Below are 23,150 nucleotides of genomic sequence, written 5' to 3'. Positions count from 1 at the left end.
ATGCACATGCGTAAACGTATTATGCGCTTGCGCACACGCATATTCACAGCCGTAAAGGTCTTACGAGCACGCGTGAACGTCTATGCGCATGGGTCAAAGCGACGCATGCGCAGAAAGTTTGTAGCTTTGAGGTCCGGATTATGGGTGTCTGAATTAACGACTTTTGACTGTATAATGTAAGAAAAGCTTATGAACTAAACAAAAAGGACCTGTGAGGTCAAGAATTGTGCATGGGTTACAGCTTATTTTTTTAATAAAAAAAAGAAGTAATAGATGCTACAGGAAAAAAATTGATGGCATAGCAATTTATTTATATTAATTACCATTTATTATGAAATAGAAAAACTGGCATTAGTTATTTCTAAGAAACAGTATATAGCTTCGATGGCATCTTCTTTGTTGGAAGGGCTAAGAAGAGTCTTTCCACATTAGCTTGCGTAGGTGGAAGAGCTGTTACTGTTAGGGCTACTTCTTTTAACTTTTCAGGGTAGATTTTTATAAGTCCTAAAAGAGGTGTCTTGCCCAATCATCATTTCTTCAAAGGCCATGTAGAAATCTTGTTTGTATTTTTTCATTTTTATATCTGGATCTTTATTTTCATTCGCTTTGCCTAAGCCTTTTCAATATTATCCAAAAATATTTCTCAAAATCTAATTCATAACTGGAAGAGTATGATAGAGGCTCAATTGCAGTGTCTGCAGTTTGACTGTACCGATTGGAATTCTCCAATTGTTCTTAGAATAATTTCATTCTTAATGAAAGTTCATAGATGACTTTCTTTGCCTTTTTAATTTGTTCGTCATCCCAGAAAATTCGGTGTTTCGAACCTATATATATTGAACCCAGCAATATCTCATTGTCTAGCAAACTAGTTTCTCTTTTCTTTATTGAAGAAATTATTCCTTCTGCAATAAACCCTCCATTTCAGAAAGAATAAACATCCCATTCTTCCATTTTCGCCTCCTGTCAATTCTTCAGATTGCAACTTTTTTGTCAACTTTATGGTGTAGAAAGAAGAGTTTCCAGTTCTGCAAGATCATTCCACAGTCTTTCTGTTAGTGAAACATTAGGATTATCTACATCTTCTAAAAAAGTTTTTAATTCTAAAAACTCTTTATCATCAAATATGTACTTTCTTATCGCGTTGCTTGATCAATAATTGCTCCTTTTCCTGTTCGCTTCCTAAGATAAAAACAACAAAGATTGGCACCTTATTGGTGACCCAGATGTGATAGATTATGTAGATGATTAAAGATGGTCTGCGAAAGGAATTCGCAACAAAAGGAAAAGGAACGTCTGTAACAATGTCACAAAGAGTATTGGCATTGCTTGAGTTCCAGCTTCAAAGATGATACAGTCAACAGTCTTTAATCCGGACTCGTCGGGTCTTCGACGATTCCGGATTATAGATCATCAATTTAAATCTGGTAAGATGGCAAGCAGAAATTATAAAATTAAAAATATGAAACTGTAATTTATGAAATAAAGAGCAATTATGATCTAAAGGGTATCAAAATTTACAAAAAAAAAGCTTAATATTTATTTATTTACTTTATTAAACATTTCTGTCAACACGCGCATGCGTAAAGCATACATTACGCATAGTCGAAATTAGAAAATTTCAACCAGAAAACTATTTGATGTGTATTCGTGATATTTATAATGACGAGGAATTTGATTTAAATCATATCAAAGACTGAGTGCATCGAGATGAAATACTTCATTTAGTAAGGAATTATAAGCTGAATAAAATAAAAACATCTGCCCTGAATATAAGGATAATGCTGACAGATCAACTTCCAGTTCATTGCGCGCCGTGGCGTTTCCCCTCCTCCCTCCGCAGAGCAGTGTGAAATTTCGGAATGGTTAGAGAAACAAAGGATATGCCTTTATCCATTTTTTGCAGCAATTGCACTTTTTGTTTGATGAACATCGAAACATTCTTTCTCTTTGTAGATCCTTTGGCAGCTCCAGAATCGGAAATTCTTTTTGACGTAATCAAAAGTTCAAGCTTACGTTTATAAACTTGCTCTAACAGTCTGCAAAAAATAATAAGCCGGATCCAATTCGAAGATTAAGGAACAACGCAGTCTGCAATATTAACTGAAATAGCATAATTAGATAATTAGATAAGTTTATACCGTCCGTTATACATTAAACGCTCATGCGTAAACCTATTACACGCATGCATAAATGCATATGTGCATGCATACAGGTATTATGCGTTTATGCATGCACAGAAGGTTTGTAGCTTTGAGGTCCGGATTATAGATGATTCCAGATTATGGAAGTCTGGATTAAAGACTTTTGACTGTATATTGTTTTTGAAAAGGTTTTGTACCTCCGGATTATGCTGTCGAACTTTGGAAAAATTTTTAAAATCGAAAAATGGAGATTTTGTTATGGAATCACTTTTGATTCTTGAAAGGGTGTCAGCAACGATTTTTTAGAACCTTACATGTGCCTAATATTGGTTGAAGACTGAAAAATAAAATCTAAATGACATAATTGCCAATATTAGCATTTACGAGTGCTGCTTAAAAGCATATATAAATGGTTTCTGATCCATGTAAATTAAAAAATTCGTTCCCTGAAACGTTTGTTGGAATTTCTTAATCACAGAATAAATGGAAAATAATTCCCTGTCATATGTGGACCATTTCCGTTAACTTTTATCGAGTTTCATGGAGAAATATGCTATCGGTTCTCTAGGTTCCTGTGCTTCAGTAGATTTTATATGCTTAAAACATGGAAGCAACAAAATTTATGGCATTTTGCGCATTTCACTGTCAGGCTAAAATCAATGTCTCAATAACTGTTGAAATGGAAATCAAAGAAATGAAAATCAAAGAATTCCTGATATATATCTTTAAGATCCTATATGGAGTACTTGTCAATCATAAGTGCAGGCCACAAGCCATCGCATAAGCACCTGGACTTATCTTGCCGCAGTACGCAAATTGCACCAACTACTCCAATACATCATGTTGGACATTAGTGATGCCCATTTTGTTTTAATTGTTTTCAATTATGGTATGCTGGAACATTTGCGCAAATACTGTCAGCAAGAATGCATTTGTGAATGTGAATTCCTACATCTCCACTGACAAGAACAATCTCAGATTTCCTGCATTTCTCATATAGGTCACACATATTAGGCTTAATGATAGTCATGAAAATTTGAATAGACTTTTCATCCTTCAGGATTGTTAGAAGAGCCTGAATCAATTTTTCACAAGTTTCCACTAATTTTCTAACATATATATCACACATCTGTATTTTTGCATGTGTTTGCAAATTATTCTTGTTTGCACTAAATATATTTGCTTATTCACTGCTACTATGCATAACACAATCCAAATTATTATGGCTCAAAAGAATATCACGAGTTTTACTGTAACTCGCTTATCCCTTTACTTCACGTTTTTTATCCGATACTGCTATATAAAGCCAGTCTGTGTTCTACATCTGCACTCCTCCAAAAATGGGTTGCTGTATTTATTGACAGCAATGTGGGCACAAGGCATGCTCCTTATCGCTATCACCATAAATACAAGCATTCTTATGTATGTATGCTAGGTCAGCCATGAAGCACGTATATCAGAATAGAGCGTTTTCAACTTCTGAAGTTAGGTTCAGCTAAATAGTTGGTGAGCAAAATTGACCTCAAATGATGTATGCATCTGAATGCCTGTATGCACAAATACCTAAAACTGTATATTGCCTGAATTATATAAGGAACTGCGGATCAGTGTGTCAAAAATTATTAATTTGATCCAGTTCTGAAAAGCTAAGATTTGGCCCACCAAAAGTAAACTGATCAGTTAAAATTATGATGCTTATTTTATGGCTGAAATGTCTACTGATGAATCATCCTAGATGATGTTTTTTTTTTTTTTTTTTTTTTTTTTTTTTACTTTAATTCTTTATTATTCTAAATTATAAGGAAAGAAATTAATAGTATAAATTTTACCCGATTTAAATTATTTCTGAATGTATGAAGCTCATTTTTAAATGAAATATATTGTTGGAAAATATTTTCATTATCTTTTGCTTTAAATGTTTGGTTATCATTATAAATTATAATTAAGGAAATTGTTGCATAAAAATATGTTTTTTTAAATGCATTTAATATTTAATTTTTTTTTTTTTTTTTTTTTTTTTTTTTTTTTTTTTTTTACAGAATAAAGAAACATGCTGCATTATAAAGGAGCTATTGTTATCTTTGCATTTTGCTTTCATTCATTTGAAGTACTTGCTGCTTCAGACAAAAAAGACTATTCAGACTGGAAAAATCCAAATGGCTCACATGAACCACCTGTTCACACATGGGATTTTGAGTTTGATGATAAACAAGTGCAGGTATGTAATAAAATTATAATTCATTGTGTTTGTGTGTGCACCAAAACACTGAGAAAAGAAAGAAATTAAGAAAAACACTGAGAAAAGTTTGGTATATTGTTTAGTGCACTAAATTTTCTTCAAAGCCGACTTTAATTCACAAAAGTTTGCTAGTTGTATTTTTGATTTGAAAATGAATTATTTTGCTTTAAAACTAATAATGTATATGATGCAAATAAAAATAATACACAATACAGTCAAAAGTCGTTAATCCTGACTCGTCGGGACTTCGGCGATTCTGGATTATCGATTTTTCCGGATTATAGATCATAAGTTTAAATCTCGTAAGATGGCATGCAGAAATTACAAAATTAAAAATATGAAACCGTAATTTATGAAATAAAGAACAATTATGATCTAAAGGGTATCAAAATTTACAAAAAGAAAAAGCTTAATATTTATTTGTTTTGTTTATTAAACGTCTTTCAATGTAAGTTGTTTAAGTTGCTTCGTTTCATGTGATAATACTTTCTCTTTAATTCTATTAAACAGACATAATTTCTTGTTTAGTTACAAAGTTCTGCTGTTCAAGTCCTGTAATTGCTGTGTCGAGAATACCGACTAATTTGTCAATCGAAATTTTTTTGTTTTCAATAACCTCTGTTACTTTCTTTGCTATCGGAAGCGAATAATAATGACGAGGAACTTGTTTTAAATCATATCAAAGACGGAGTACATCGAGATGAAATACTACATTTAGTAAGGAATTATAAGCCAAATAAAATAAAAACATCTGCCTTGAAGATAAGGATAGAGCTGACAGATCAACTTCCAATTCATTGTGCGCCGCGGCGTTCCCCCCGCTGAGCAGCGTGAAATTGATAAACAGATTTCAGATTTCGAAATATACTTTCGCTTTAGATCCTTTATATATTAGCAAATATATATCGGAAATTCTATTTGATATAATCGAAAGTTCAAGCTTACTTTTATAAAATTGCTGTAACAGTCTGGAAAAAATAATAAGCCGAATCCAATTCGAAGATTAAGGAACAACGCAATCTGCAACATCAACTGAATTAGATAATTTTAGCTTAGCTTATACCGTCTGTTATATGTTAAACGCGCATGCGTAAACGTTTTATGCGCACACGCATATTTGCAGCCGTAAAGGTTTTACGCGCACACGTAAACGCCAAGGCTACGCATGCGCAGAAAGTTTGTAGCTTTGAGGTCCGGATTATAGATCATTCCGGATTATGGGTGTCCAAATTAACGACTTTTGACTGTACTTGTTAAAGCACTCACTGTGTAAGCCTTTAACCCTTTGATTATGAATTTGAAAAAAAAAAAAAAAAAAAAAACCTCCCTGTTTTCTATCTAAATGAACAAAATATGACATAAAATAAGGTAAAGATAGCATTTGGGATATTTTTGACAAACGGTTTCTCAAGCCAAAGGCTGGGGTACATATGTCCCAGTCGTAGTTAATGGTGGGATACATATGTCCCACATGTATCAATCAACTTACTGTAAGCATACCTATTATTCTCTGGAAAACTTTATTATATGAAAATGGGTTTTGTATCGTATGGTACAGGGTAAAGCACTCTTTGCATAACCCAACATTACACATTATAGAACTCTAACTTAATCTTTTCTCTAATTCATTTGTGTGCAAAGAGCACAACGGGACCTTGATTTTCCAGCTGTTGGAAGATAATCCCCAACATTCAGGATATTCTATGTACACTGCACACACACACAAAAAAAAAGACTGAGACAGTTCTATATCTCCCTTTCTACTAGGTCGATTGATGAAATTCAAGTTGCGTTTTTCCTGTTCCGAAAGCATGACTTCGGTTATATATTAAATTTATATCTAGCATTATTCTAACGTAGGTATTTTCACACAAAATTGGACTTTTTCTGAAATGGCATGCTATTTTTTTCCATATTTTGATTCCATGACTCAAATTATGCCTAAATATTAAATTTTGTAAAATTTGTTGCGAAATTTATCGAGAAATTCAAAAATTTATCTTGGCCGATTTTTTTTAGCTTGTGCCAAGAGTGGCGATTTTCTTAATTTATAGCAACCTATTTTCCCTTCCTTTTTTTCATTGTAGACAAGACATGATACTTAATAAATAAAGGTAGCATACAAAACATTAAGAAAAACGCTGCTTTGGGCGCAATATAAATCTGGAAGCTTTCAGTTTATTATTATTATTATTATTATTAATACTTTTTCAAATACATGAAAGAAGTATGAATAATTTTAGTTTTTTTTTCCTGCTGTTTTCCCTCATCATTTAAGTACTATATTGTGCCTCTGTAATATAAAGTTTTTGTCTCCCGATTAATTATTGGCTGTATTATGATGAAAATCCGAAAAGTTGCCAAGTGTTGCTTACTAGTGTATATGTCTCTTTCATGTAAGGTTTTGATGTTTAAAGATGAAACAAATATAAGTGGTTAAAAGCATCAAAGGAAGGGTAATGGTAATAGATGATGCTTTTATTGATGAAAGTGAAAAATATACATTCCTAGTTTGATACACACCACACACCACACACACACACACACACAAAAAAAAAAAAAAAAAAAAAATACAATGTTTCAAGCTTTAATATGATGTAGTATATTTTCTGTATACGCCAAGAATTTTTAGAACTGTGAAGTAAAATTTGGGGAGGGAATCGGCTTATATACAGCTCCACTAATCATGCAAAAATATAAGTTCTTTCTGTCAGCCTGGTGCAAATGATAAATCACTAAATATCTCATTTTCCTTAAGCATATGAAAAAAATTGTTTGTAATGCTAATTTGTTGCATCATCACCAAAATGAAAGATCTGATGTTGTTGATATTTGTATTTGTGTCCGGCTTTCTATACTCTCAAACTTGTTTTTAATTGAAATGTTGAACAGTCGTACTCTTGCTAGAAGTTTCAGTATGCAATCATCTGTAGTTTGAAATTTGCTTCTTAAGAATTTCTTTTCCTGCTTACCTTTCAGACAAAAATTAAATGGCACAGAAAATATGACTACCATAGATAGTATGCAAGATGGCAAATGAATGGAATAAATGTGCTGGCTTTGGATAGGGTTACCAGAGTTAAAACTATCATCAATGGCTTCTAGCATTTTGCTTTACAGTGATTTGATTGGAAAATAGTCTACCTACTTGACAAGTGACATGTTTGAGTATAAGAGGATTTTTTTTTTTTTTTTCATTTTGTCTTAGACATGGGGTTTGAATTTTTGACGTTTGTCCAAAATTCAAATTTAATTAAAAATTAAATTTTAAGAAAAATTGCACTCTTGCTTTGCACAAAGATTGGCTTATATTCGGAACTGCTTCAAAATAGTGCACATTTAAGATGTATCACATTCTGTGGTGTGGTAGATTCATAAAATTTGCTTCATCTTCTTAAAAGAATAAAGGGTACTTTTCCGTTTTGCCGGCACAGGCGATAAAGTCGCCAATAATGGTACAACTGATGCCAAATGGAATATCTTCACAGGTAACTTTTTACGCCTCATCTTCAAAACAAGTTGCAGCCATTTCTTATCAGATTGATTGTTTCATTTAATACTGCCATACAATTACATAGAATTTTTACCCAGATAATTAAATTTTATGCCCTAGGGTATTTCGCGGTAATTAAGTCGATTAAAATGCAATCATACCACTCACCTGAAGGTGAAAATATAGAAAAGGTAAAGTCAAGAGTTAAATTCATCAATTCTAATGAGAATGCACTAGTGAAGTACGGCACTGCGGTTTTACATAATTTCTGAGTAAGTTATTTGTACGAATTGAAATAATTCCTGCATTTAAACTTATATTCCAAATTAAAATTTAACTTGAAATTAATGTAGATAATTACTGAGAGAATTAGATTTTTGTAGTGTAGTTTACGTGAGATGAGATCACTTGGAGTTACGTGATATGAACTGGCGAATCAGGATGTTGAACCATGAAAGCATAATAAATTCTTAAATTAATGTCTTTTTACAAATTTATTGGCTTTTTACAAAACTTTAAATGATATTAAAATATTTATGCCTTCAAAATAAAAAAATTCTTAGAACTAACATTTGTTAACATTTTTTATGTGTATACTTGTATAAGGTATGTTGTCGCCAATAAAGTCTGCTTGGCGAGATTTGCGCCGCCGAAATGGAAAAGTACCGAATTAAGTACTTCTCTTCAAAACAACTTCAAAACAAAAAAGGCAATTTTTTTTTTGCTATTAGATAATGAGGTAGTAATAAAATATTAGAATTGAACTCTGTCTGCATTGAATAGCTATAATTTAATGCAAATTATACTTCTTAAATTCAGTTGTCTAATCATTGTTGAACCACAGAAATTGGCTTTCAAATGTGTCCCTTATACACCAATGAGCATTCCTGAACACTAGGCTTTCAGCTTGTTCCACCATGTCACTGTGATTAGGATGGGATTAAGACCTTTAGAGGCCTTGAGCATTTAAAAGATTCTGGTGCTTTTGCATATGTTTACGCCAGTTCTACTTCAAACCTTCTCTCTCTCTCAGCTTTGGTTTAGCTGCACCATGCATTCCATGGTAAAACTAGCAATTGAAAAATTTTCAGTGTTCCTTTTCCGTGATGCCTGCTTATATTGCTTAATTGTTAATCCAGCTCTGGCTGTGACATGGAAACAAACATAAATGCTTAAAACAGAAAAGAATATTTTTAGTAATGCATCTAATGGCTGGCTCAAAAGGAGAATGGCACTTGATAAACTCCATCTTTTGAATTGCTTGAATGATATACAAACACTGATCTAAAAAGGTTATTTGGTAATTGTAAATTTGTCTATTTGCTTAAAAAGTGTAATGTAATAGATTAATGTAGTAATATGAAGCAATAGTGTGATGGTTTTATTACATTCTGCATTTGAAAGAGCTGGTTCCTTGGAGTATTAAGATCAAGCATTATTGCTTATGATATTATGTAGTAAGTAAAAATTTTAGGGAGTCACTGAAATATTTGCTATAAATTTTCAGTATTGAATATTCTATGGGTTAGTAAATAAGTATGGTTCTTACATAATATCCTGTTGACCATGAAATTGCCAAGCAGCATGATTTAGCATCAGTTATGGATAAGTGGGGTGTAATAATACACTCACAACATCTGTGCTTTCATTTGATATAAATCATATTGGTTCTTGGTAAGCCACCTTGTGTTTTTATAAACAAGGACAAAAATTAGCTGCTGTTATTGTGTGTTTTCTTCTATTTTGAAAATGTGATTCAAATTCAGATCCTGCTTTCTGCAGATCAGTAGCAGAAGTAGACTATTTTCAAGGTTATGTCACCATAAAAGAAGTGTTTATTAATGAACACAATGTGGTCAGCTGAATATGACAGTAACAGATTAGAACAATTATATGGGAGAAATCTATACTAATAGTGTCCTAAACAGAGAATTGCAGAGTGTAGCAAAATAGTAGAAATTGACAAAAGCCTTTTTACACAGTGCAAAAACCCAAAGCGAGTTTACTAGTTGCTTGTTAATAAGCAGAGGTCCATTCTTTCAAAAATCCGTAGAAATGATGGTGCAACTTCAGTGAGTTTTCCACCAACTGTAATGGTTCTTTAGTAGCCGTCTCTCTTGGTTTATGGGATAATATGCAAGTATCATAAATGTTCTTAATAATAATGTTGTGTTTTGTAAAAATTAATTACTTGAAAAAATTTGCAGTATTATATCTATTTTTATGTAATGACAAACATTCGTAATTTTTTTCTCCCCAGGATGGTGGAATTGAAAGTGAAAAATCATTTTTAAAAGCTGCAGAAATTGTTACAGAGAGTAAGTTGTTTTCAAAATGAAATGATAAATTTTATTGCTAAATTATAAATTTCATATTAGATTTTTCTGATTTAAGCAAAATAGAATAAATTTTACCTTTTCCCTATACTACTATAGTCAACTTATTATTAAATACAAAGATAAACAGTTTTTTTAATTGTGCTGCTGTACAGAACAAGTTAGACAGTTATATATGAACTATATACATTTTGGCAAAATTTAGCTTACGTAGCTCTTCAAGCAGGTAATTCCTTTTAAAGATAGTGACATGTAGCTAAAACTGTTGAATATATTTAGTTTTTTTCCGAGTTTCATTCTTTATAAAAGTGAACTTCTTTTGATTCTGTTTTGTGTTGAGCAGCTGTTGCTTTTTAGATGAAAAAATGTTTTATTGCTGCACAGAACTTAGATATTTCCCATTTCTGTTTCATATCTTATAATGTTTGCTTCAGTAATCTGTTGAAATGAATCACCACTGCCTATTGACTTGAGTTAGTGTGAAGAGTAGCATCTATTAGTGATGGGATCACTTAATAATCTGGTGCAATCTCATAGAAATTTACTGAAGTTTTCAAACAACCTTTGTATTTATTTATTAATTCATAAAATTAGGTTAGAAAAAATAATATATTCATAATCTGAGGAGTTAAACAAGCTTCAGCTGAAAAATTACAATTTGGAATCATAAAAAGTGGTATCCATTAGGCCTGGCTTTAAGACAGAGTGAATCTGAACAAGTGGACTAAACTTTAGGGAGTTATAGACAGCAGCTATACAAGCAATATTTATCATAGAATGTATGATGGGAACGCAAATGGCGAGCCGCTAGGTGGCATTATAATTGAATGGTATGAAAGGATCGGTCCTTCCACCCAATGGCATTTTCTACCATGAATTGCCGAGAGGATTTCTTGCTGGTTATACGAACCATGAAATTTCCAGGGTGGTGGGTTGGTCCAGGTGGTCCCATAGCTTGGCCACCAAGATTACCGGATCTCTCGTGTTTGGGCTTCTTGTGGGGTCATACGAAAAGCATAATCTACAAGTGCCCCATTGAAACCAATATGGATTTAGTCACCAGGATCATCGTATTTGGAGTTGCCGGCAGTATTTTGGGAAATGCCTGGTGTCTTTGCAAATGAGTATCAATAACTACCCGGCACCTGTGAAGCCTCTATTACAGCTAGCAGAAGGTCTTTTGAGCAATTTCTATGAGCATGTTCTGTTAATAAAAGGTTTTCTGAAGTATCTCTTCTCATCCTTGTGTTAATTCTTTAAATGTGACAGTGAAAACTACCCATTACCTTTTCACAGCTTGCATTCTGACCATACATTCTGTGACGGATATTGCTCATATAACTTAATCATGGCAGATCAAGCCCATTAAATACATATTAAATCACCTCTACCTATATTTACTATTCGCAGATTACCGTTGTTTACAAACAAAACCAGACTGTGTTATTACCCTTGAATTTTAGCTGCCTTCTGTCTGTCACATTTCTTTGCCCACTTGTTCAGATTCACCCTGTATATGACCTTCCTCACTGTAATCCCAAAGGCTAGAACTACTGCATACCATGACTAGGTTGAGACAAGCAATACTCATTTGAAAACATAATTGTGTTAGAAACCTGATCATGACATGGGTTACAGAAGTGTTTGTATCCTCAGAATTGCATAAGAAGAGCATAAAAAAATAGGATGTATTTGAGGTTCAGAATTTATACATGTAGCTTATGAAAAGAATCGTTAGCCTTAATGTCTGTTTCTTTTATAAAAGTATGTGTTTTTATAATAATTTGATGATTTTTTTTTTTTTTTTTTTTTTTTAGGAATATTTTTTTTTTAACTCGTTCAGTACGGTCATGTCATATGTGCATCAGCAGCAAACATTACCTCACGGCCGGCTGTGTCATATTTGAATCGCCATTTAATTCACTCTATGACTGGGCGTACCACATTTGACTTTTTAGATAGAACGTTTAATTCGTATTTTTTGTTGCCACTAGATGTAGCTCTATGTCTGTTATGGGGAAATGTATCGAAAAGTTAAGTATGTCTACCTTCATTCCTATGCAATGTTTTTTATTCTTGGTATTTTGTTTCGGAATGAGAGGGAGATTCGTGGGTGGGTGTTGAGCAATGTAATGTCTCTTTAACTGCTTCATTTGATATAAACAAATGCAGGTGTTCTGGATGCTTTGAGGTACTTTTTATTTTTGCGAAATAGGTAAGATTATACACAAATGCTAATTTGTTTGTGTTGAGTAACGTGATGGCTCATACTGTGTCATTTCATATAAACAAATGAACATGTTCTGGATGCTCTGGAATACTTTTTAATTTAATTTATTAATTTAATTTTTATTTTATTTTTTATCCCCTTATAGTGGAGTAGATGTTCTATCATTAGAGACTTTTTTATTACTCTTAGATTTTTCCGGCATTGAGACGAATATTTTGTATGGCTTAGCGAAAGTTTTTTTTTTTTTAATGTTCTTTTGATGATGTTCTGTTTTTTTTAATGGCAAAACAAAAGCGCTGTCTGACCATAGAAGATACATAAATGCTAAATGAGTCAAATTTGTTGATATTCTATTCCTGTGACATTTGCTACGTTAGACTTTGCGTACACCCATATTTCAAAGAATATCATACACTGTCTCTTTTTTGAAATATCGCTTCCTTTTCATTGTTTTCACATTGAATTTTTATGAAAGACAGTTTTAATATTTTTAAATTTTAATTATGTGTTGTGTTAAATAAAATCTGCGATTGTTTGGATATTTTTCCATATATATTTAATTGTGGGTTAAAGGAAAAATTATATTGTTCTAAAATGAGTATTTTATAAAATTTTTAAGTAAAATATAACAATAAAGATTTAAATTTAATTCTGACAACTACCTGAATGTTCTTCTCGTAATGTACCAAAATTTGGAACAATTGGATGACAAATTTAATTTATACAAATTTTTTTCTAAAGTTAGGCTTAGCAGCGCAAAATAGCCCGTCCCCACAAGATGGCGTATCTGGTTAACACGCCGTCCGAAGAGAACGCTTCGGTAACAGAGGTGCCTGCCGTGAATGGGTTAATATCCAACTTTGTAACACTGTAACAATTAGCTTGGTAACTTTCTGAGAGTGATAAAAAGGTGTGAAGGAAGAACAATATACATGTGATCAAGTACTCTTAAGTATACTGATAAATAAACATTTATGTGTAGAAAAACTTGTGCATCAGTGAGTTTCTGTAACATCTTTGAAGATAGATTTAAAACATAGCCAATGAATTGTTAGCCTCAAATGTAAATTTTTTAATGTGAATAAAATTGTAAAAACATTAATATGAACATTGTTGCATATTTATGTAGATGACTTATGCAAGAATCTGCAGTGCAAACCACATCAGGTTTGTCTCGTGGAAGATGATGATGTGGCTGTTTGCATTAGCAAACGAAAGCTTAGTGCAAAGGAGTAAGTAGCTGATTTTTAATTTAACTTTTTCAATTGTTTTTAAGTTATGTTTTCAAATTTGCCTGAAACGTGTATGTTCCGAATGACAAAGCTAGAAGATCACTGGAAGCTACACTTTTTACATAAATTCACATAAGACATCAAACTCAGAATCATGGCTATGATACTTTACTCGAAAGCTTTGCAGGCATTTAGAATATACATCCAAATAGCTTTCATGCCATGCCACTGGGTGTTTTCGAACTAAGGGAATTGTTTTTTCATCTATACCTATTATGTGTTGATGGGGTTATATATTTTACTGCTGAAATAAATGTACTATAACAAAAGCCAGGAATTGATATGGGTGGTTCGCTACATGTCGTGTGCGGTGCTAAAGTCTCTCTATATAACATGGATTCTCAGACAGGGGCAAAGTTTCCCCCTAAAAGGGAGTTTTATGCAATCTGTTAAGTATTTGGTTTCAATTTATGAATATAAAATAATATTATTCAAGATTTGGTATTTATCAACACTTTTTCTTTTTTAATTTATAAAACGAGTTAAAAAAAGTCTAAATGAATTTATACAATGTACATTTTTTAAGTTTTGAATAGGAGATCACATCTGCTTTTGTGCCCAAAATCCTATCTTCCATTCATCATTCTCTCTGTATATATTAAGGGATCTAATATTTTTCATTATCTTCCTTGTGCAGTCACAGATCCAGTACCACCTAAAATGAAATCTTCTTGGCATGATAGTTTTTGATTTCATCTTATTGAAGTAAAAATTGTAGCCACTCATCTGGCAAGTGTTGCAGGAAATGTATTCATCTGAACTCACAAATCTGCAATGGTCTTGTGTTAATATTCTCAGAATGAGGCAAAATACTGTTTCTACTAATGCATCATTAAATATGAGTACTATGTCAATTTCTATTGCCTGCATTCTGCAGCATGCATTGTGCTGTATATTTGCAGACATTTTTGGGTCCCGATTGTTAACCCTGAAATTTGCCTTTGTTGCTGTTGCCTTGTAATGACTTTATATCAATGTAGATGTTCTGTGCAGCCCAGTCATGCTGTTTCGCTGTTATACGCATAACAGTATTTGCTGGGCTTTAACATGCTAGTCAATGGTACATGTTCGATGATAGATACTTGATATTGCTTTAAGTAACTCTAGGATTGTTGTCATTCCTAAAATAAAATTATTCTTCTATTGCAGATCAATATTGTGGCTTTTAACAAAGTCATTAATATTACTACAGTTGCTATTTTGATTAACTGCAGTATACTTCTAGGAAATAAAGATGTTCTGTGTATTTCTAACTTGCATATGGCTAGAGTGCATTCCACTTTAAGGAGGTTGTTCTTGTGTGGGGGGCATATATATATTTATATGTAAGGTAAAAAATATATAAATATAAATTATAATTTAAATTAGCTTCGTTGTGCGTAATTTTAATTTGGATATTTCCCCTCTCTATTCTAAAAATAATAATAACTTTTTTTAAACTGTTTCATTTGGATACTAATCAATACCACATTTGTTTCACATAATGCTGATGACATAAATGAAACTAAAATGCAAATAGACAATAATAATTTTATGGCATTATTAACTATCCAATCAAATGCATTGAAACTGAAACTGATTCTGAATTCAGATTACATACTGAATACAAGGCACTTTCACTTCTACCTCTGTTGCCACAAAGACTGCTGCTTTTCTTTCTTTTGCAAAATAATACCAAAGACATAACTCTTCTGGAACAAGCACAATTAATGTGCCATGTATTTTTGGCCACAGAATTTTTAACTGCAATAAAAAGAAATATTATTTAAGTATCTGCTATGACTGCTTCTTATTGTATCTATATGACTTCCAAGTTTCTTCTTCATTCTACATCTACTTTGTATGCTTTAACATCTCTCTGCATCATTTGCAGTTCATCACATCTAATTAAAGTCTGGCATGACGAGCTTGTGAAAATGGTCCCTGCTTGAATGACAGTTATTCTGCTGAATTAAATTGCAAGTTTAAAAGTTCTAAATTGTTTAACCGGAATTCTAAGTTCTTCGAAAGTAGTATCAAGGGAAAAAAAAATTGTTTTGCTGGTGGTTTTCTAGTGCTTAAATTTGCAATCTACTTATGCTTTTTAAGTTAGTAAAAAGAAAATCATCCATCATAATATATTCACAAATGAATCAAGTTAGCAGGCAGCATTGATCTTTATGGTTCTTTATTACACTTCAGCTATATTATCAGCTAAATTAAATCACATTCTTTTTCAGAAGTGCAAGTATGAAAATTATGCTACAGATTTTTAATTTTGCATCTAAATTTAGTGAAGCATTGCCAAAGTTTGATTGTACTGCTTTGAAAAAGGAGGAAATATTGTTAAAAAAATTCATATTATTTTGTTAATAATGTATGCTAAATGTTCTTCATTACTATGAAATAAGTAATTTATTAAACTATCATTACTTTGAAATTTATATATGTAATGTTATTCTTATTATATTGGATTTTAAAAATTTAGTACTATTTTTATGAAAATGATTAAAATTTTATTGTATTAAAATTTAATTTTTCAGAATTGTGTTTATTAAAATTAAGTAACCAATTTAAAGATTTCAAAATTATTTTATTTAGGAAAGGTTATTGAAAATTATTATTGTACTAATTAGAAATGAGATTAAAAATTTGAATTTTGAAATTGAGGTAAATGTAAGGAATGAAATATTAATACATAAAATGTATATAAAATAGTGTTTTGAGTACAATATAAAAAATATTAAATATTTTGATAGTAAATATTGTTATAAAGAATGTAGAAATACGAAAAATTTTAGAAATTAATATGTTATGAAAATTTTTAATTTGTTTTGATTATTCAAAATAAGTCATGCGTGTATAAAACCTTTATACTTGTCAAAAGACTTCCCTGAACAAATATTTATATTGATTCTAAAAAAGGAAAAAAGATTTGTATTTTCCAAAATTATATTTCCCTTGATTTTTTCCTGCTTTAATGCTTTTTCTGTAAAAAGGCTTCTGTGTCTTTTTTCTGTTATTAGGGGAAATATTAATTAGATGTAATAATTTGGGAATGACATAGATAGATGTTGAAGATGACATAGTACATCCGGAAGGAAGAAGCAACTTGGGAAACATATAAATGCAATGAGATGCAGTCATGGCGGATATAAGTCATATTTGTTTTATTGTAATTAAACATTTTGTGGAAACAAAAACTTAGCACATTAATTATGCCTGTTCCAGAGCAGTTACATTTTTTATATTGTTTTCTGAAAGAAGGGCAAGCAGCAGTCTTTGTTCAGAATGAAATCATAATTCAAAATAAGTTCATTTTGATTTCAATATGACTGGGAATAAGTAATGCTGTAAAATTATTATTTTATGTTTGAGTTTGAGTTTCATTTACATTACCAGTGTTTTATGAGAGTTAAATTCTTAGTACCGAAATGGCCAGTTCAGAAAAAATTAATACTATTTTTTTTAAATAGATAAAAGGAATACCCAAATTAAAACTAAGCATTAAAGAGCTATTGCTAATTTAAGTTATAATTTATATTAACATATTTTATATCTTACATATAATACAGCTCGACATAGAAAATACAACACCATGAAAGACTGGGTAGAATGTGATGTCAATATGTTCACAGACAGAACATGCATATGAAAATAAGTTATGTTGCTTATACAAAGCTAAGTTAATACAATGATGATATATACAAGGAATCAGTAAGATGTATTACCATCTCTCGCGGCGATGCAAGCTGCAACCCTACAAGTTACAGATTCAGTTAGTGTGTGGCTATTGTCCTGACGGATGGAAGCCCATATGCTCTGAACCCTCCTCCAAAGTTAGTCTTCTGATAATGGCTGGGGCAGAGCAGACAAGCAATGGCTGATCATGTAACAAATTTGTTCGATTGGTGAAAGATCAGGGGACAACACAGGCCAAGGAAGTAATGGAATATGTTACAAGGTTTGTCGGCTAGCAAATGCCTTGTGTGGTGTCGCGTTATCTTGCTGGAAAATACGATTTCATAGCTTACCGATGTGGTGTTCAGCAAGAGTAGTCAGATTGGTTAGGTGTCCCATGCGTCTTCAGACTCTTATCCAGTGACTATATTCAGAAAAACAAAACCAAGGTTCATTGCTGAATACTACATTGTGCCACTCCAAGTAGTCCAAGTAGCTTGCTGACAGCACCATCACAGTCTTTTGCATCGATGATTTGGCTAAAATGGCAGTCTTCGTAGAGGGTGGCTTGTGTGCAAGCTGCTTTCAGTCAAGTGTCAGGAAACTGTTCTTTCAGTTATAGGAGCATCCAAAGCTCCTTGCACATTCTGCAAAAAGTCGATTGTGGGGCTGCCACCTTTTCTCTTCTTATGCATTTGTCCATGCTAGCCATGATACGATGGTAAGACTAACTAGCCATACATAAACCCTTGTAAAATCATCTGTCTGGCAGAATTTCCTACGTTGTCTCTTTCAAGGCTCTGTTTATTCACATGTGTCTTCTGGTTCATTGAACTTTTTAAAATACTGGATTTTTTAAGCTGCAGAGAGTAGCAGCTGTTGGTGTATCCACCATTTCCTTTTCTTTTATCTTCTGTCATAATCATGTGACCAAACTTGCATCTTATATCATCTACATGGCATGCATATTTCTTAAAATTTGAATATTTATACGGCCAAATCTTTATGATGTTACATTTTCTATATTGTGCAGTGTGTATAAATAAAAGTTGAGAAATTTCAAATTAAAATGATATACATTATTTAGTATTAAAGTTATGCAGTATGGTGCAAATTAATACAATACAAAGTCCGTAGTCTGGACTCGTCGGGACTTCGGCGATTCCGGATTAGGGTTTTTTCCGGATTATAGATCATCAATTTAAATCTGTTAAGATGGCATGCAGAAATTATACAATTAAAAATATGAAACCATAATTAATGAAATAAAGAGCAATTATGATCTAAAGGGTATTAAAACTTACAAAAAAAAAAAAAAGCTTAATATTTATTTGTTTACTTTATTAAACATTTCTTTCAATGTAAGTTGTTTAAGTTGCTTCATTTTTTGTGCTAATACTTTCTCTTTAATTCTATAAACAGACATAATTTCTTGTTCAGTTACAAAGTTCCACTGTTCAAGTCCTGTAATTGATGTGTCGAGAATACTGACTAACTTGTCAATCAAAATTTTTTCATTTTCTGTAACCTCTCTGTCACTTTCTTCACTATCAGAAGCATTATTTTCTGGATCTAGAACCATACTACAGATTTCGTCATCCATTAATTGATTGATGATTGGGGCATTGTCGTTGCAATGGAAAACTTCTATTATATCATCTTCATTATTACCACTTTTCCACATTTCTTTACAAAATCCAATAACTGGAAAATTTCACCTTTAGTTTGTAATGTCCATAAACCTTCAAATTTGCGGCTATCATCATCATCGTCCTCACCATGAAATATGGTAGCTGGCCATAAACTATGTCAAGGATTTTTTAACATTTCTAGAGACACATCCTCCCAACGTGCATGCGTAAAGCATACAAAAAAAAAAAAAAGTTTGTGGTTTTGAGGTCCGGATTATAGATTATTCCGGATAATGGACGTCCGTATTACGGACTTTGTACTGTATTTATCGTATATGTTGTATTTTAAGTGCATAGATGCTACTGGTACTTTTAACAGCTTTCAATATCCATCATGGCTGATGGTTAAGGCATGCTGATGAAGATAACAAAACTGGATCTTGACAGATCACCAATCTTTATTTTTGCACATATCGAAAATCATGCTTTTGCAGACAAGATATTTTTTAATCATAATGAGAACAAAATTTCCATGTACACGGGTTTTAAAAGTACCACATAAGCATTTTGGACAGGACAGCATAAGAGGAGCAGAGTTGTTTGCAGGGTAGAAGCTAGGAAAAGGAATGATGTAATTGTTTTGCATTGTATTTATACCTAGTAGATGCAGAAAGTACTTGAAGCTGCGATTGGTTAATTTTAGTTTTCGTTACCTTTTTCAAGCAGCGTTATGTAACATGGAAAGACCTTGAATTACGGAGAACAGCTGAATTAAAGAATGAGAGCATAAAATCTAAAATAGTTAATTTTGAGGTCGCCAATTATATCTTAGATATGTATGCATGCATGTACCTATATACACATTAAGACATTCATATATAATCTGAAACTGTTAAGATTTTTATTCATCAATTTCTGCTGTGCAATGTGAACTTAGCAATTCTGAATGTTGCATGTTACCTGAAGTGCTGCAAGACCCTGCAAGCAATATGCAGAACCATGTCTCTTACATATAGGTAGGTGGGACCTATATGTCATGTCCTTGTTATAGTCCAAATTTAGCATGAAGTTTTGCATGTAGTGTTAGGCTGACATAGTGTTGAGCCAAATTTAGCATGTAGTGTTAGGCTGAAACATGGTCATTGAAGCTGATGTGCATCCAACCAAACAATTTTGGAGAACTGATAAATGTTCAGAATGCTGAAGAAGATGCTTTATAATGGTGCAGAGTATTAAATCAAGCAATAAGATGCTCTGAAATTATATAATCATTTTTCGAATCATTCATAGATCATATCTGAAAGGCATAGTATATTACTGTTAATAATTTTTGCTATACTATATTTATAAGCAATTACATTTTTAAAAAAATCTAATTTTAGTATAATCAGTTATTGCAATAATATTGAATTTCTGTTTTCTAAAGCTATGGATCAATATGTATTTTTTTTTTCTGTAATGCATCCCTTTCAATAATGTTAATAATGTATTCTTGAAGTTTAAATTTTATTGTAAAAAATTAATTTCTAGAAACATGCTGAAACTCGCAGCATCAAAAAAAGTTAAAAGTAAGGATCGTAACAATGATGACGTATTCTGGGAAAAAGGAGAAGAAAATGAAAAGGAGGATTCCAACTATGAATCTCAAAATCCATGTATACCTTGTCCAGTTTTAAAACCAGAATTTGTTTGTGGATCTGATAATCATACATATTCTTCAGTCTGTCGTTTGGAATTTCGCAACTGCATGCACAAAGCTTCTGTGAAAGTCAACTGTAAAGGGTTTTGTCCCTGCAAAAGTAAGTAAAAGGTTTCACCTCATTTTATAGTATCTTTATTCAAGGGCAATGTACTTTTTTTATTGTTTTTTTAAGATATTAACCATTTATAGTTGTTTAAATTATGAAAAAATTATACATTTAAATTTCTCCCTTATAAGTAACTGGGAAATTGGACTGTAACTATTTACAATACAATTTCCAAGCCCATTATAATATGTTTCATTTAAACTTTTCAAATCATAAAAATATTATTTTTTAAAGGTTTTTGGAAAATTTTCTAACTGTAAAATAAAAGGAGTCTTACAAATTATGCTTACAAAATTACAATTATTTTTGCAAGATATAAAAACGTATGTGATTTTTTACTTTTCCTTCTTTAATAAAATATATCATTCCCCTAAACCAAAATAAAAATATTTGTCTTAAAATAAAAGTATATATCCAGGTTAATTTATCTGTCTGGAATAATATTTATAATCCAAATTTAAATAAATTGTCTCATTTTCATGTGATTATTTTCTCCAAAACTTTCTACTACTATTGTTTAACTTTCTTACTAATAATTTATTTTGAAATATTAGTTTTAAAGCCCAAACTTTGTGTTAATTTGCAAAAATGAGTACTGTTATGTATTCTCATTTTAATACATTCTGTCTATGTATCTCTATATCAGTACATCTGTGTAAAAATTCATATACTTACATTATCAGTTAAAAGGTTCTGGGTGAAATATCTTTAAATTCTGTCTTTAGAATGTTTATTAGCAACTAGGTATGATTGAAGTTAAGCTTTCAAGCATCACAACATACCCAATAGTGTTTTTCAGCAACCATCTTTTTCAGTTCTTCACTTAAATACCTCCATCTAATGCCTAACATATTATTTTTAAACACTTCAGAGGAAACCTCTTCAAGATGTTTATTGTTTTCAGTTCACAGATTTTGTGACCTTGTAAAATAGAAAATATTTGTGAAGAACTTAGTACAAATAATAATATAAAAGTGCAGTTATGTCTTAAATAATTCTCTTCTTTAGTAAATAAGTACACAAGTCTTCATGTATAAATAATAATGAATGTGGCATAAATTTACTATGAAGTAATATTATAGCAAACCTTTTTTCTAACATTTGTTTTTGCTATTTTAAATATAAGATTTTGACTAATAATTTTAATTTTGGGAGTATTAATTCTTAACCAGTTACCAAAATTGATTAGCTTAAAATTGTTTTGATGGCTAAACTGAAATCTGCATGTCAAGATTTGATTGAAATTTTTTTAAATTTTATAATCCTTGTACTTTTTTTAATTTTTAAATCTTTTATTAGCTTTGTGGTAGATTATAATCTAAAGTTTTCTCTTTTCCCCCTTTTTTTAATAAGGGTACAAAAATATGCATGGGAATATTATATTCATGTACTTTAGAATTCTTTGTTTTCTATGACTGGAAATTTTATTTGAAAACAGCATTTTAATCATTAAATGAAATCCAGCATAGCAGTTTCAAAGCAAATCTCACGAACAAATCTACCAAGAAGTAGATTTGCTTGTGAGATTTACTGTTAACTGGGATTAGTGTAAGTGTGAATAAATTTAGCAGCTGCCTATTTTATATCCCAAAACTGAAATGTTCTGAATGTAATGTTTATTGCAGGTTTGAAAAATGAAAAAATACATCAGGATTGATTGTGAATGTTCATTCAGGTGCATTTTGCAAAACTACCAAAAAAGTCAAGAAAGCAGATGAAATTTTAAAAAAGCCTTCTTATCTTATTGACTACAACATTTACTTGAAGGCGACATGATCATGAAAATCAATGTATCTGTTATGATATTATAGAAAAAAACTTTGAAATAGCAAAAGCAAGTTGTAATGTTATTGACAAACTGTGCCTATTTAACTCCTGTTTTGTGTATAAACATCTAAATAACATCTAAATAACTACTGAGATACAAAAAAATATGTTTATGCAATTCGATGCAAATGAGCATTAAAATCTGCAATAATATCAAGAATCAATGCCTTTTGCATCCAAATTCTTTTCAAGTGAAAACAATAATCTAAGGTTATCAGCTGACCACTGCAAAAATAAATTAGAAAAAGTCAGTATTGTTGAAATAAAACATCTCACTCAAAAGTGTTGCCCATACATAGTTCTTAAAAAATGTGGTGAACCTGATACATTTTCATTTTTTGTAAGATGTTTTTATAGAAGATTACTTTGAATGTTGCCATTCCTTAATTAAATATGAATAATTATTTTGTAAAACAGATTTTTTTTAAATTTTTATTTTTACCCCCTCCCCCCCAAAAAATATATATATGCTTAGTATTCAGTCTTTCTC

General features: G+C 31.4%; 1 protein-coding gene across 1 annotated transcript in view; it reads left to right on the top strand.

Annotated features, from left to right (window-relative positions):
• The window catches only part of LOC118183666 (proteoglycan Cow-like), a 57,793-nt gene that overhangs the window by 3,890 nt on the left and 30,753 nt on the right, over nt 1-23,150 (top strand). Inside the window, exons 2-5 of the mRNA XM_035353264.2 lie at nt 4,184-4,362; nt 10,137-10,194; nt 13,572-13,674; nt 20,556-20,824. Of these exons, the coding sequence (XP_035209155.1) occupies nt 4,195-4,362; nt 10,137-10,194; nt 13,572-13,674; nt 20,556-20,824 (598 nt within the window). The 5' untranslated portion in view covers nt 4,184-4,194. The remainder of the gene's footprint in view (nt 1-4,183; nt 4,363-10,136; nt 10,195-13,571; nt 13,675-20,555; nt 20,825-23,150) is intronic.

Source organism: Stegodyphus dumicola, chromosome 11 (genome assembly GCF_044657685.1).
Source record: "Stegodyphus dumicola isolate Sdum_Otavi_A_Nest chromosome 11, ASM4465768v1".
In the NCBI taxonomy this organism is placed as follows: Eukaryota; Metazoa; Arthropoda; class Arachnida; order Araneae; family Eresidae; genus Stegodyphus; species Stegodyphus dumicola.
The sequence above is the reverse complement of the archived record's forward strand: the minus strand, read 5'-3'. Positions and strand labels throughout refer to the sequence as shown.